This window comes from Rhineura floridana, chromosome 17, assembly GCF_030035675.1.
Source record: "Rhineura floridana isolate rRhiFlo1 chromosome 17, rRhiFlo1.hap2, whole genome shotgun sequence".
Lineage (NCBI taxonomy): Eukaryota > Metazoa > Chordata > Lepidosauria > Squamata > Rhineuridae > Rhineura > Rhineura floridana.
Window position 1 is genome coordinate 6,602,559 of NC_084496.1, and position 16,190 is coordinate 6,618,748.

Here is a 16,190-nt window from a genome sequence, read left to right on the forward strand (position 1 = left end):
ATTCCAACACTGACAATGGTCTGACCTGGCGTAAAGCAAGGGGATTCTTGCCACATTGCAGCCTGCGCTGAGATCTACCACAAGGTCCTTGCTGAGTCCACACCAACGGATTGCCCGACAAGCCACCTTTCCCAACCTGGCGCCCTCCGGATGCTTTGGGCTACAACTCCCATCAGCCCCAGCCAGCACTGGAAGGCACCAGGTTGGGGAAGGCTGTCTTATAGCATGCAATGTCTGAAACGCCCGGGGTGCGGTAGCTGTGAAACAGGCAAATTCCATGCTAGGGATCATTAGGAAATATATTGAAAATAAAACTGCTGACATCATAACCCCGTGATATATTTCTGTGATGCAGCAGCATTGGAAATACCATGGGAATGCTTTGATTTGGATTCCTGCATTGAGCAGAGGGTTGGACTTGATGGCCTTATAGACCCCTTCCAACTCTACTATTCTATGATTCTATGTCCAATTCTGGTTGCCTCACCTCGGAAAGGATATTGTAGAGTTGGAAAAGGCTCAGGAACGGGCAACCAGAATGGTCAAGGGGACAGAGTGACTTCCCTTCTGATGAAGGTTGCAGCATTTGCGGCTTTTCAGTTTAAAGAAAAGGCAAGTCAGAGGCGACATGACAGAAGCGCGTAGAATGATGCACGGCATGGAGAAAGCAGACAGACAAACGTTTTCCTCCCTCTCTCACAACACGAGAACTCGTGGACATCCAACGAAACTGAATGTTAGAAGATTCAGGGCAGATGGAAGACAGAACTTCTTCACATAGGGAACAGTTGCAACTGCAGGATTCGCTCCCAGAAGAGGCAGTGATAGCCACCAGCTGGGAAGGCTGTAAAAGAGGATTAGACAAATTCACGGAGGAGAAGGCGATCAACGGCAACCAGCCACAATGGCTATGCTCTGCCTCCACTCGGAGGCGGGATGCTCCTGAATACCAGTTGCTGGAAACTGCAGGAAGGCAGAGTGCTCTTGCAGTCAGGTCCTGCTTTTGGGCTTCCCACAGGCATGTGGCTGGCCAGTGTAAGAACGCGATGTTGAACTAGATGGGCCACTGGCCTGACCCAGCAGGCTCTTCTTATGCTCTTAAACAGAAAAAGGAGGTTGGTCACCTCTTCTGCCTTTTGGAGCAACAGCAGTCTGATCTGCAGAAATCAGCTGGAAAAGCTTTTCAGTTGTATCACCTGTGAATACCTGCATAGGAGCAGGAGAGGGTTAAAACGTTGGCAACCCTTGGAGAGGTGAATCAGCAGGGTTGCCATCTTGCAGGGGGTGCCTGTGCCTTTGAGTTAAATTCAGCAGATGAGGTTTTCCCCAAGCTTCCATGCAAAGAAAAGGCTTCAGCTCTTGAATTCCACTGTGGCACATCACTGTTAAGAAGCACAGGCACTCTTACAAAAAATAAAAGGTGGCAACCTGCAAGTCTAAGTCCCTGAGTATTTCAATTTCTCTTAAAATACTCTGAACATGCCTGATCTTGTCTGGGAGACCGCCTGGGAATACCAGGTGCTGTAGGCTTTTCCTACTTTGACAGCATGTGTGTAGTGGTTAAGGTGTTGGACTGCGACCTGGGAGACCAGGGTTCGAATCCCCACACAGCCATGAAGCTCACTGGGTGACCTTGGGCCAGTCACTGCCTCTCAGCCTCAGAGGGAGGCAATGATAAACCCCCTCTGAATACCGCTTACCATGAAAACCCGATTCATAGGGTCACCGTAAGTCGGAATTGACCTGAGGTCAGTCCATTTCCACTTTTTCAACTGTAATGTTTCTTAAAACGAAACAAAAACAAATACTTGCAATTCACACAACTAAGCCTATTAACTATATATTAGGGTTATGGGCTACAGCCCAAGATATGCAGCCCCACACTTCCGAAGGGGTCCTTTCTCCCCACCCGTCGGAGGCCTCTGAATGCAAGAGGGGAGAGGGCTCTTGCACTCAGGTCCTGCAGGCTTCTCATGGGCATCTGGCTCACCACCAGTGCCGGATTTAGGCATAAGCTAAACAAGCTACAGCTTAGGGCCTCACAATCCGCAGGGGCCTCAAAAAATTTCAGAATTTTTTGGGGGGGCTTTTAAAATTTTATGTGTACTGAATATATATATTCATATGGTGTAATTTTTTAACAAAGGGCCTCCAAGCTTTATATAGCTTAGGGCCTCACCAAGTCTAAATCCGGCACTGCTCGCCACTGTGAAAGCAGGACGCCGGACTAGGTGGGCCACTGGCCACCTGCAGCAGGGCTCTCCTTATGTAATTTAGCTAATCTCAGTCAAAGAATATATAGTTCGACTGAGGAATTTGCTCTCGCAAGATGTAGCAATTGCCCCCAATCTGAATGCCTTTAAAAGAGTATCAGGGGTGTAACCGTCTGGGGTATCGGGGGTCTTAGACCCCTTACTTTTTGAAGAGCAGGGTCTCTATGTCTCCAGCATCCTATGAGCCAATAAGCAAGAAAACAGAGTGTGTTGATCACTGACATGCTTCCTTGTCCTTTTCTGTTGATTGGAGCCAATCAGAGTGAAAACAGGTGAGTCAGCCACTGAGAAGACTCTTCTTAGTAGCTACCACACTCCCATTTCATGCTCATAGGTTATTTAACCTTAGAAGGGGGTGTGGCTATGAGGGGGCACGGCTGCAACTGTCATAAAGGAACCCTGCACTTCTGAATTTGCCACTACACTACTGAAGAGAATTATACAGATTCATGGTGGATAATTAGTGGCTACTAGCCCCAGTGGCTACGCTCCACTCTCAGAGGCAGGATATGTCTGAATACCAGCTGCGGGGAGCTGCAAGAGGGGAGACCACTGTTGCACTCGGGTCCTGCTTGTGGGCTTCTTATAAGCATGTGGTTGGCTACTGTGAGAACAGGATTAGACAGGCCACTGGCCGGATCCAGCAGGGCCTTTCTTATGATGCACCTTCCCCTCCACAGTGGCAGTGCGCAGCTGCACAGCTGCACAGCTGGAGTAACAAAGCTTCATTGGTTGAATGCCTGCCTGCGAGGCAACTGTCCCGGTAGAGAGGCTGGCAAACCCCCACCCACACGGGCGGGCTCCTTTTGGCTGCAAAGAGACCCCTCCTTGGGGAAGGGCCATAGTTCAACGGTACAGCATCTGCTCTGCATGCATAAAGTCGCAGGTTCAAACCCCCACAGCATCACCAGGTACAGCAAACTCGGAGAGCCGCTGCCAGTCAGTGTAGACAATACTGAGGGAGATGGGCCAATGGCCTGCCTCAAGATAAGGCAGCTGCTAGGCGCCTTTCCCTCCCCCGGCCCCAAAGCATTTCCTCCTCCGCTGCTCAAGACCGGCCAGGCTTTTCCCCAGCCGCCCACCCCCTCCAGGAAGGGGGCGGCGGCTCCGGCCGGCGAGGTGCGACGCCGGATTCTCTCCCCTAGGGGTCGTCGGCGCAGGCAGCCGACACAGAAGCGGATCGGACGGCGGCTGGCTTCCGAAAAGGCGCTGCAAAGCGGAGCTCTGGAAGCGGCGGCGCCTTGCTCTCGCTGCTCCGTCCTTCCTACCGCCGAGTAGGGAGCCGTCTACGCCGGCAGCCACCCCCCCCCCCAGGCACGTGCGGCGGCGTGCACGGGGGAGGACCGGCTGTGCCGCCGCCAACGCCCGGCAGCAACGGCAGCTGGAAGCCGGCTTTGGCAACCCGAGTCCGGGTAAGTCAGGAAGGGATCCGGGATCAACGGGGTGGCAGTCGGGTCCGTCTCAGGAAACGCGAGGGAGGGATTGTTCCGGAGACGCAGCTGAGCGGTGCTTTTTGGGGGGGGGGGTTTAAAGGCGGACAAGGCGATAAAAATAGGGGTGGGGTATGTGCGCGAGAGGAGAGCATTTTGGAAAGGGAACTGATGGGGGGGCAAGGGTGGTCCCTACCTGGCAATCCGGGTGTGGCCAAAGGCGCGCTTGGAAGCGGGTGAGCCGCCGCCAAAAGGAGAAGAGTTTGGGAAGGGGTGAGGAGAGCGCGGGTTGGGGGGGTGTCTTCCTGGGTTGCCCAGTAATAGAACGGAGCCGATTCTTGGAAAGGCTGGCTTCCAAGAAGCGCCTGCTGGTGGAAACCTAGAGGGCGCGCACGGGCGCTGGATGGAAGCGAAGCAGGAAGGGAGGGAGGTGATCGCCCAGGAGCCGGACCGAGAAGAGCTCTTCGGGCGGAAAATCACCAGCGGAGAACCCCGGGGAGGAAAAGAGTGAGGCCCGCCCCGCCGCGCCGCGCCCGGCCCTTCTCCACCAAACTCCTCCCTGTCTGGGCAGCCCAGGGGTAGGTAGCGAAGCACGTGGTGGCGCGTTGCCCCGGCCTGGGACTCCTGCGGGGCGCCCCGCCAGAGCCCTTCTTCCCTCCGGCTCTTCCCGTCTGGCGCACGACGGATCCCTTGCGCGCCGCGCCCGCCGGGCCCGTGGAAAAACCGCGTCCCTGGAGCTGAGCTTGGCGGCGGGCGTGGCGCGCCTCTCGCCATCCTTCCTTCCACGCCCAGCTTGAGCCGTTGTTGGCTGGCCACGGCCGGGCAGGTGCGAACTGGCCCTGAACTGGGCGGGTAGGAGGCGGTGGTGGTTGGTAGAAGCAGCCGCGAGGCTGGCCAGGAGGCCAGCGCCTGCCTTGGCTGAGAGCGGGCTTCCAAATGGAAAGGTGCCGGGGCTCAGTGGTCCTTGGCCCGCAGTTCGGGTTCTGGAAGATTCCCCCTCCCGAACTCTGTTTCCAAATAGTTGCTGCTGGTCTCAGCGAAGGAAACGCACTTTGCACATGCACCAAGGCACTGTCTCCCACATCCGGTAATTACTTTAAGGTTAGGGCCCCCTTTACATGGGAGGGAGCTTCTTTGGACCTCCGTGGGGCTGAACTCCTGGAGGAAGAGGCAGAGAGTCGGGCTGCAAACATTTTAAAGCCTGGGTCTGCAAATGAAAAACAGGTTTGGGGGCTGGCTCAGTCCCTTTTCCAATTCCTCCCTGCCACCCCTTTCCCCGAGAATGATGCGCTTGAGGGGAGACTGGGAAGAGATTTAGAAAGAAATTCATGTACAGCAGGGCTCAGCTTCACAACCTGTTGTGCGGCCGGGGACCTGTGAAGCTCTAGTGCCCTTGAGCATGAGCAGAGTACCTTTTTAAGGAGTTAGCCAGACAATAGGGGCAAACATTTGCAAGAGAGCGCCGGAGCTATACATGATTTTGTTTTTTGTTAAGGCAAGCTTGTCACAGTGGGTTTAAAACAGATATATGGGGAGGTGGAGTTGTTTAGCACTTTCTCCTCTCGCTATCTCTGCAACCTAAATCCCTTTCTCTACCCCCCCAAGCAGCAACCCCCCCCAAGCAGCAACCCCCCCCAAGCAGCAACCCCCCCCAAGCAGCAACCCCCCCCAAGCAGCAACCCCCCCAAGCAGCAACCCCCCTTGCTTTTCCAGCAAATCAAGTGCTTTGTTTTGAACCTCATCAGAGGGGAACTTGCAGAAACAGCAGGCAGGGAAAGGGTTAAATGCCTCTCTCTTCCCCCTCCCTCTTTCTAAGCAGCTTGTCTTTTCTTCTTTTTTTAAAAAAACCCATCAGATCTCCCTTTTTTCCCCTTGGTGTATTTGCCTGCAACTTGTAGATTCAGCCCGGCCGGTTAACATAAACAGCCGAATAAGATCAGCAATGCAGGGACAAGGATTTTGAGGTCATAGATTTGTAGCTTGGCAACTCCAAGAAATGAGGCTGGCCAGTGTGTGTGTGTGTGTTTTAATAAGAGGCCATTCTTTTCTTTTATTAAAAACAGCAGCATATGAGAGCCATCTGGCTACTTGGGGAACAGCTCTGAATTTGCAGATTCCACCACTGTGTGCTTGAATTTTTGCCTGCAACTTGGGATTCTAAGGTTCACTACACAGCATAGGAGGCATGGGTTGTGATCCTGATGGAAAACCACCACCGCCCAGCCTAGGATTATAGATTTTTAAGAAAACACTAACATTGGTGCTAGCCACACACAGTCAGTGCAATGTACAGTTTGACCCAAAGGATCTTAGGCTTAAATTTCAGAATCAGTTTTTCAGTGGCCCTGGAACATCTTAAGTACCGAGAGAATGTCTTTGAGCAGAGCTGCCCCTTGGCACTGGGAAGCGGGGCAGTTGCCCTGGTTCCCGTGCTTTGGGGGCCCCCGCGCTTGGCGATCTGCTCACCAGCCGGCTCCTCTCTCCCTGCCTGCTCGCCTTCGCCATGCCACGCCGGGCGCAGCGCTCGCTCGCTCTCTTTCTCTCCGCCCGGGACAGGGGCTCCCTCGCCTGCCCACCCGCCTGCCATGCTGAAGCCGCCGCCGCCACCACTGTTCCTGCTGTGATCAGCGAGCAGTAGCCGCCCCGGGGACAGCGAGCTGGACTGGCAGTTCCAGGACTGGTGCCTGTGCACCTATGGTGACTCAGCCAAGACCAAGACGGTGACCCGGAGCAAATGTGGGGGGCCCCCAACTATGCTTTTGCCCCGGGCCCCGCACATGCTAAGGGAGGGCCTGTCTCTGAGCGTGTGCAAAGAGCTTTCCCCTTATCCTGCTAAGTCTGTGGAATCTTCTGACAACTTCATTTAGCTGGTTCCCTAAGGCCACATTTACACTGCACACTTATTCCACTGTTGTTCCCCTTTTAACACTCATGGCTTCTTCCAAAGGATCCTGGGAAGTATAGTTTGTGAAGGGTGCTGATATAGGAGACCCCTATACCCCTCCCAGAGCTACAATTCCCAGAGTGGTTTAACAGGCAGCCCTTCTTCCCAAATAACACTGGGAATCGTAACTCTATGAGGGGAATAGGGGCGTCTCCTCACAACTCTCAGCACCTTTCACAAACTACACTTCCCAGGATTCATAGAATCATAGAATAGTAGAGTTGGAAGGGGCCGATAAGGCCATTGAGTCCAACCCCCTGCTCAATGCAGGATGAGCATTCTTCGGGGGAAGCCAGGACTGTTTAAAGTGGAATGATAGTGGAATAAATGTATAGTGTGAATGTGGCCTAAGCCTCCGTTAAGGGACAATTTCCTTAGGGTGAGGTCCCTGAAGTGGTTCAGATAAACATTGGTGGTACCCAAGAGCTATATTTTCTATTCTTTGCATGTTCACATATGGAACTCGCTGCCACAAGGTGCGATGATGGCCACCAGCTGAGATGGCTTTCGAAGGGGGTTAGACGAATTCATGGAGGGAGGAGTTCATGGCTACTAGCCATGATGGCGATACAGAGCCTTTGTGATCAGGGGCAGTCTACCTCCGAATCCCAGCTGGTGTGGAGCAATAGCGGAAGAGGGCTGTTGTGCTCGTGCCCTGCTTGCGGGCTTCCTTAAGGCACCTGGCTGGCCTGTGTGCTGGAAAACAGGGTGATGCACTTCAGTTTGATCCAGCAGAGTTCGCCTTACCTTTTTAAAGGCTCAGGTAAAGTAACACAGGGATCTACTGGTAGATCTCTGGGTAATTTGTGGGAGACAGACAAGGATTTCAGGCTCCCTCCTGTGTAACAATAGCAACAACAAAGTAACCCACCCCTTTAAATGAAATGAAGGAATTTTGGGGTAGACAGGAATGTTTGCTTGTGTGTGCAAAGGACAGGGAGCTCAGTTCTGACGCTCAAAACAAATCCCTGTGGCTGGCATCTCGTCGCATTCATTCACTCTGAGGCTTCGTCGTCATCATCAGTCTATTACAGGCAACCAAATACAGGTTTTAGCCAGATAAAATACTAATATACAGAGGTAGTATCTAAAAACTTGTGGTATCTAAAACTGTAACAAAAATTATAAAAATTATAACATTATAGCAACATTTGAAAGTAAAACTCAGATCACTTTGTACGCACCGTACGTTGAAAGCACATTCTCCTTGCCCCCCAAATCCCGGGCACTAGTTTCTTAAAGGTGTTGGGAACTGTAGCTCTTTGAGGGACACACTACAGTTCTCAAGATTCTTTATTTTTTGGGGGGGTGTCGGGGAGACTATGCTTTAAATGTATGTTGTGCATGGAGCCCAATAAATGTGTGTCTTTTGCGCCTGGTTCCAGTTGGTGGATCCTGGGTTTCTAATGAGACGCGAAGCGGATTCCTCAAACTGAAGTCAGCCTTTCCCTAAAGCAACAGTCTTAATGGGTAGAGAGGCGGGAGGGAGGAGAGAGAGCCTGGGAGATAAGATTCCATCCTTCGTGGGGGGGCTCTCGGGGCCCCCGATTAACGTAGTGACGGGTAATGGGAGGTATGGCGTTAGGAGGAGAACAGGCCAGGTAAGGGGAACTCGTCCCAGACAAATTGTGTCTGTGCCTTGTTCCGGTTCTCCTCATATCCACAGGATTGCTGGTTGTCCTATCAGCCAGCTCTCGGATCTCCAAGTGCTGCTTTTGAATGCCAGGTCGGTACATAATAAAACCTCACTTGTCCATGATTTAATTCTGGAGGAGGGTGCCAATCTGGCATGTATAACCGAGACCTGGGTGGCTGATCAGGGAGGAGTTGCTCTTTCCCAGCTTTGCCCACCCGGGTATTTGGTTCAGCACTGTGGTAGATCTGAGGGCCGGGGAGGGGGGGTCGCTGTGGTCTATAGGAGTTCTTTTCCTCTCACCAAGCACCCTGTCCAGACGGCGACTGGTTTGGAATGTCTCCACCTTGTGTTGGGCCAGGGAGACAGACTAGGAATACTGTTGGTGTACCGTCCACCTTGCTGCCCAACAGCTTCCTTAGCTGAGCTGACAGAGATAGTCTCGGAGGTCCTTTTGAGGTCCCCTAGACTTTTGGTACTGGGGGATTTCAACGTCCATGCCGAGGCTGTCTTATCTGCCGCAGCTCAGGACTTCATTGCCTCCATGACAATAGTGGGGCTGTCTCAATTTTCTACTGGCCCAACACATGTGTCAGGATATACTCTCGATTTGATCTTCGCCACTGGACATGGAGATGGTGATCTGATGGTGGGGTGTTTTTCATCTACCCCATTGTCATGGACAGATCACCGCTTGTTGAGATTTAGACTTACAGCGGCTCTTTCCCTCCGCAAGGGTGGAGGATCTATTAAGTTGATCCGCTCCCAGAGCCGGATGGATCCTGTAGGTTTTCAGAGGGCTCTGGGAGATTTTCCGGCTGATAGGACTGGTGCTCCTGTCGAGGCCCTGGTCGCACTGTGGAATACAGAAATGACCTGGGCTATTGACACGATCGCTCCCGCGCGCCCCCTCCGGTGTAGAGCTCATACCGCTCCGTGGTATACCCCGGAGCTGAGAGCGATGAAACATGAGAGGAGGAGGCTGGAGTGCAGATGGAGAAAAACTCCCAGTGGATACAATCATGCCTTGGTAAGTGCCACCAATAAGTTGTATACAAAAGTGGTAAGGACAGCAAAGAAGCTCTATTTTGCTGCCTCTATTAGATCATCTTTAAGCTGCCCAGCGGAGCTTTTTAAAGTCGTGCGAGGGCTCTTACACTCTGGCCCCCACGATACTATGGAAACATCTGAGACCCACTGTAATGAAATTGCTGGACACTTTCAAGATAAGATTGCATGTATCCGCAGGGACCTTGACTCTGATGTTGTGACAGATGAATCCATTGAAGTGTCCGGAGCACGGCCTTGTCTTTCTTTATTGGATGAGTTTCAGTTGGTGCAGCTTGAGGAAGTGGACAAGGTGCTTGGAATGGTTTGGGCGACCACGTCTGTTCTGGATCCTTGCCCATCTTGGCTAGTGAAAGCTGGCAGGGCTGGAACCACCGGTTGGGCCAAGGAGGTGTTTAATGCCTCCTTGAGGGAGGGAGCGGTGCCTGGTAGCCTCAAGGAGGCAGTAGTGAGACCTCTTTTAAAGAAACCCTCCTTGGACCCAGATAATTTAAACAACTATAGACTGGTGGCGAATGTCCCTTTTTTGGGCAAGGTTTTGGAGCGGGTGGTTGCCAGCCAACTCCAGGCGCTCTTGGATGAAACCGATTATCTAGATCCGTTTCAATCCGGTTTCAGGCCCGGTTTTGGCACCAAAACAGCCTTGGTCGCCCTGTATGATGACCTGTGTCGGGAGAGGGACAGGGGGAGTGTGACTCTGTTGATTCTCCTTGATCTCTCAGCGGCGTTTGATACCATCGACCATGGTATCCTTCTGAGGAGACTCGTGGAGTTGGGTGTCGGGTGGTTCCGCTCCTACTTCGCGGATCGTCACCAGAAGGTAGTGCTTGGGGAACATCACTCGACACCATGGACTCTCCATTGCGGAGTCCCTCAGGGGTCGGTTTTGTCCCCCATGCTTTTCAACATCTACATGCAGCCGCTGGGTGCAGTCATCAGGAGTTTTGGAGTGCGTTGCCATCAGTATGCTGATGACACGCAGCTCTATTTCTCCTTTTCATCTTCTTCAGGTGAGTCTGTTGATGTGCTGAACCGTTGCCTGACCGCGATAATGGACTGGATGAGAGCTAATAAACTGAGACTCAATCCAGACAAGACCGAGACATTGTTGGTGAATGCCTTCCCTACTCAGATGGTGGATGTTAACCCTGTTCTGGATGGGGTTACACTCCCCCTGAAGGAACAGGTACGTAGTTTGGGGGTTCTTCTCGACTCTTCCCTGTCTCTCGAGGCCCAAGTGGCCTCGGTGGCACGGAATACGTTTTACCATCTTCGTCTGGTAGCCCAACTACGCCCCTATCTGGACAGGGACGACCTCGCCTCCGTTGTTCACGCTCTGGTAACTTCAAGATTGGATTACTGTAATGCGCTCTACGTAGGGCTGCCCCTGAAGACAATTCGGAAGCTTCAGCTGGTGCAGAACGCAGCTGCCAGACTATTGACGAGGACCAGTCGGTCTTCGCATATAACACCTGTCTTGGCGCGTCTGCACTGGCTTCCTATTTGCTTCCGGGCGAGATTCAAGGTGCTGGTTCTTACCTATAAAGCCTTACACGGCGTGGGACCTCAATACCTTGTGGAACGCCTCTCTCGATACGAACCTACCCGTTCACTTCGTTCAGAATCTAAGGCCCTCCTCCGGGTACCAGCCCATCGGGAAGCCCGGAGGGTGGTTACTAGATCTAGGGCCTTTTCTGTGGTGGCCCCTGAGTTGTGGAACAGCCTCCCTGAAGAGGTACGCCTGGCGCCTACACTTTTATCTTTTCGGCGCCAGGTAAAGACCTTTTTATGCTCCCAGGCATTTTAATTTTCTTAACCATTTTAATCTTTTAATCCGTATTTTTAATTTTTGTCGTATTGTGTTTTTGTAGTGTTTTTTTGTTGTTTGTTTGTATATGTTTTTATGATTTTTATTATGATATATTATATTTTATCTTGTTTGTTCACCGCCCTGAGAGCTATTCTGCTAAGGGCGGTATATAAATTGAAATAATAAATAAATAAAATATATTGATCGATTGAAACAATGCTGTTAGTTGGTTGCCAAATGCCTAGCGTGGTCTTCTGGAAGTGGCCTTGAAAATATATTTAGACCGTTGTCTGCTCAGGTTATCTCCCCCCCCCCCGCCCCAGTGGCATACAAAATCACTTTTATAAAACTTTCATCTTGGTCACACTTTCACTGTGGGGAGTAACTGAGTGATTTTGGGTTGCATGTGCGAACCAGTCCTGACTGGGCCATGATGCATTTTTCTCTTGGCCGCAACTTCTCCCCGACTCCACAGGAGACACTCTGCAAAGGGCCCCCCAAAAAGGGTTGGACCCTCCACCCACCCATCCGTCGTGTTGCTTTCAAAGCGCTTCACGTATGCATGCTTCTCTGCTGTGCGAGCCTTACAATAGCCCTGTAAGGTAGGTCAGTGATGTTCGATCCGTATCGCAGATGAAAAGGCTGAGGCTGGGAGAGTTAGTAGCTTGGCTGAGGCTAACCCGGGCAGAGCTGAGATTTGAGTTGGAGGACCTTCTGACTGGTCACTCAGTCTCTTAGCTGCTGCGATTTGTACTCACTGTCACCTTTCAGAACTGGCCTTTCAGAACAAAATGAGTGCATTTTGTACTTGGCAACTTCTTTTTTTTCCAGGTGCAAAATGTGTTGTATAAAGGTGGCACTTAGTTTGCGGTGTCTCTTGTGTACAGTTTGACCTAAGGCAGTGTTCTTCAACTTTGGGTCCTTAGATGTTGTTGGACTACAGTTCCCACGATCCCTTGACCTGTGGCTAAGATGGCTGGGGATGATGGGAGCTGTAGTTCAACAACATCTAGGGAACCATGGTTGAAAGAACAGTGACCTAAGACGTAAGAACAGCTCTGGTGGGTCATACCCAAAAGCATCTAATCCAGCGTCTTATACCCAGGAGGGGTCTTCCAGATAACTCTGAGATAATGGAGGAAAAGACCAATAACCCTTTCTCGCTGCATGCCCTCCCATCCTGTCCACAACTCGCATTCGAGGTATACTGCTGTTGAACATGTAGGCTCTGTCTAGGTGGTAATACAGGACTGGGGAACCTTTTTCAGCCAAAGGGCCGCAATCCCTTCTGAACAAACTTCTAAGGGCCAGATGCCAGTGGTGGGTGGGGCCAGAGGCAAAGGTGGGCGGAGCAATGGATGTAAATGTCATCTTTGTACCCTTAGACTCATTTCCACACACACCCTTCTCTGTCCTCTTGTCAAGCAAGAAGCATAATCAGAGTTCAAGGAGACGTTGCAGCCAAGCAAAAACACTTGAGGGTGCAAGGAAGGACCAGTGACAGGTGTTGCCTGGAAAAGGGCGTGGCCTGGGTAGAGTGCTGGGGGCCAGATATAGAGACTGCATTTGGCCCCTAGGCACAAGGGTCCTCGCCTCTAGATTAAGATCCATCCTCCATGAATTTTTCTAATCCTGTTTTTGAATATCTTTCAAAGCTGTCGAAAGCTGGTGATCATCAACAGATCTTACAGGAGTGAGTTCCATATCCATGCTCCGTATTTCCAAATCTTTAAGAAATATGTAATCATTCCAGAATTGGGTTGGCGATCCTTTTGGCTCTGACGCTAAACCAAATCCCGGTTTGTCTGAGACTTAAGTCGAGCAGCTGGTTGTTAAACATCAAGAATAGATTTATTATCATCAGAACCATATTGACAGCGGATTAGCAGCCTCGTTATAAATAAGTTGCCCTTTGGGCAAAGATCGCGTGTGGTGTCTGTTCATTAGCGCCTGTATTCTCTGAAGAGTGCATATGTGTGTGGGGAGAGACCTCTGTGAGTTCAGCTTTATTAGTTACATGCTGTCCGCATAGACACAGCAACTTTCAGATGAGGGCCCATAGGCAGCGGTGCAACAAGTTTGCAGCTGATGCCATCTGCAAGGCATATTGCTGGAAAAAGGAAATATGTGAGGATCTCAAAACAGCAATGATAAAACTTCCATTGTAGCCTGGATCAAGGGAGTCTTTCTAGCCATTAAGGTCATGCCTTGTTCATTTTGGGAGCAGTCGCCGCTCACCTTCAAAGAGTAGCCGTGGGCAAGCCCTTGCTCTCGTGACTAGCCCTACCCTGCAGGGTTGTTGGGAGGACGACTTGAGAGAAGAAGCAGAAACCAGGTTCTAAATCACACCGAGCTCTTTGTGCACCCTTGATGTGAAGCAGCTCGCTATCTTTGGAAGGCTGAACAGCCTGAATCCGTGAGAGATGTAAGCATGTGATATTGTGCTTTGTTTGCAAATTTTAGGGACGTCGTGCAGAGAACAGCGTGCTCTCTTTTGACTTCCTAAGGGAACCCTAGCTAGCAGAGAGCCAATGTGGTGTAGTAGTTAGAGTGTTGGACTGGGACCTGGGAGACCAGACTTGGACTCTCCACAAGAGCACATGAAGCTCACTGGGTGACCTTGGGCCAGGCACTGCCTCCCGGCCTAACCGGCCTCACAGGGTTGTCGTGGGGATTAAATGAGGAGGGGAAGAACACCGCCTGGAGCTCCTTGGAGAAAAGGTGGGATGTAAACAAGGGAAGGAAGGAATAAAATAATGGCTGGCTTGGTGAAGGCATCTGTGCTAGATTCCTTGATGTGTGGCACCTGAGTGTGAATGGGTTTGAATGATGCTAAAGTGGTATGAAAGGTTTGTCTATGACAAGGAAAGGGAACCTGTGGCCCTCCAGATGTTGGTGGACTCCATCTCCCATCAGCCAGCATGGCCAATGGTCAGGGATGATGGGAGTTGTAGTCCAGCAACATCTGGAAGGCCACAGGTTCCCTATCCTTGGCTTTAAAGCAACCTGTGTCCATATGCTCTAAACATGATCAAGAGCAGCTATTTAATCCTCTTCTCCCCCCTCCCCAATGCCTTCTCAGTCTCGGCCCCTTCTGGCCGCCCGACGTGCTGTTAGCATCCTGTTTGCTGGGGCTTAGGGCCTGTGGGGGAAATGGTATTGAATTCCATAAATTCTTTTACTGCCAAGTCAGAGCAGAAATCAGGACCTCGGATAGCTCCCAGTGGGCTGCGCTTGCTGAGTTTGGAAGGATGTTGTCTCAGCAAAGACTTAAGAGTCATCTGAAGCCTTAAAAAAGTACATTCTCCCTCTGCGGTTTGGAAGCAGTATGCTTCTGAATACCAGTTGCTGTGAGCCGCAGGAGGGGAGAGTGCTTTTGCACTCTGCTCCTGCTCCTGGGCTTCCCACTGGGGCATCTGGTTGGTCTCTGTGTGAACAGGATGCAGGACTCGACGGGCCAGTGGCCTGACCAGCAGGGCTGTTCTTACACTAAAGGCTGATGGGGCTTGATCTCCCAGTGACCCCCTCCCCCTGGAAGAACTTTTTGCAATATTTCAACAGGCAATGGCAGGGCTTGAACCTGGGGCCTTGTGGCGTCTTCCCACACGAGGCGGCTACTTCATTGTATAAAAATGGGCAAGTTTGCTTGGAAGCTGCAATGTCTGCTTTGGGAGATCTAACCCTTGGGGCGGGAGAAAGGCACTCTGCACATGATCAGACATCTACCTGTCTTGCTCGTGTGGCATCACCCAAGCAGCCCGAACCTTGGCATTAAAAAGAGAATATGGGGCATGAATTATAACCCCCTCTGTATCAGAGCAGGGCAGAGTTACACCTAGTACAAATATATGTTGCAGTCTTGCTGCTTTCTTCCTCCATGGGAATGTAGGACGTGGCCTTATACTGAGTCACATTGTTGGTCCATCTAGAGCAGTACTGCCTTCACTGACTGGCAGCGGCTCTTTAGAGTTTCTTGCAGGGCTCTGTCTCTCTGCCCTACCTGGAGCTGCCTTCTGTGTGCAAGGCAGATGCCCTTCCCCCGCCCAGTCCCCATTACACCTGACCGTTGAGGCACCTTTATTGCCCGGATGAGCTTAAAAAGGAAAGGAAATATTATTCTGAAATAACGTAATAAGCTTGTGGAGGGCAGTGGGCAGTGGGAGAACTTGCTCCGGGGGAGACCAACCCCTCCTTGCAGTGGCAAGGGGGCAGAGCGGCAACCTCCTTCTCTCCCCCACCCGTTTTGCCTCTCACGGTCTTGCCTCTCCAGCTCTTTTGGCTGACACGTGAGGAGACTGGTGACCTCACAACTGCTGCCGTGGCAACCGATGATGAAGTCACGGGCAGAGCCGAGCCTGTAGCGATGGAGGTGGGGGGGTGGAGAGAGAGAACAGGTGGGCTCTGGAACTGAGAGAGGAGGGAACACGCTGTCACTGAAGACTGCCTAGCCAAGCACATTTCCAGAGTTAGCTGCTACTCCACCCTAACCCATCTCTCTGTCTCCCTGCAGGATGCGACCTTCCCCGAGGGGTCCTTGGGGGCCACTTGGCTGGTGAAGAGCCCGCCTTTCCCTTGGAGTGCACCACACCAGGAGGGGCCAGCCCGGCGGCGCCTGGGGCAACAGGAGCCAGCATGCTGGTGAAAGAGTACCGAATCTGTATGCCCCTCACCACCGAAGAGGTAAACCGTGGGGCAGTTGCGGTGATCCGGGTGCCATGGCCCCAGGGAAGACCGGGTTGGTTGTGGTTTGCGCATTCGGTGCTATTTAGAGAAGTGGCCTCTGGGGCCGGGGGACCCTCTTTGCCCTGGATTAACAACTCCCCCCCTTCTAACAGGCAGCAGAGGCAGCCGCCTTCTTTTTCAAGAGATCTCCAGATAGAGTTGTGGGGAATCTTAGGAGTCTAGGAAAGATCATGGATGATGTGGGGGGACAGGGGGACAGGAGATGATATAACTGGAGAAGAGAAGGACTGAAGAGAGTGCTACCCCCGCCCCGGATCCCCAAAGGAAAAATATTCTAGCAGAGAAGAGA

The 16,190-nt window shown here is 51.9% G+C and overlaps 1 protein-coding gene across 1 annotated transcript in view; it reads left to right on the top strand.

Annotated features, from left to right (window-relative positions):
- Positions 1-4,058: 4,058 nt before the first annotated feature.
- Positions 4,059-16,190, top strand: part of LOC133371893 (cytoplasmic phosphatidylinositol transfer protein 1-like) — a 64,080-nt gene continuing 51,948 nt past the window's right edge. The window contains exons 1-2 of the mRNA XM_061599842.1: positions 4,059-4,281; positions 15,669-15,838. Of these exons, the coding sequence (XP_061455826.1) occupies positions 15,791-15,838 (48 nt within the window). The 5' untranslated portion in view covers positions 4,059-4,281; positions 15,669-15,790. The remainder of the gene's footprint in view (positions 4,282-15,668; positions 15,839-16,190) is intronic.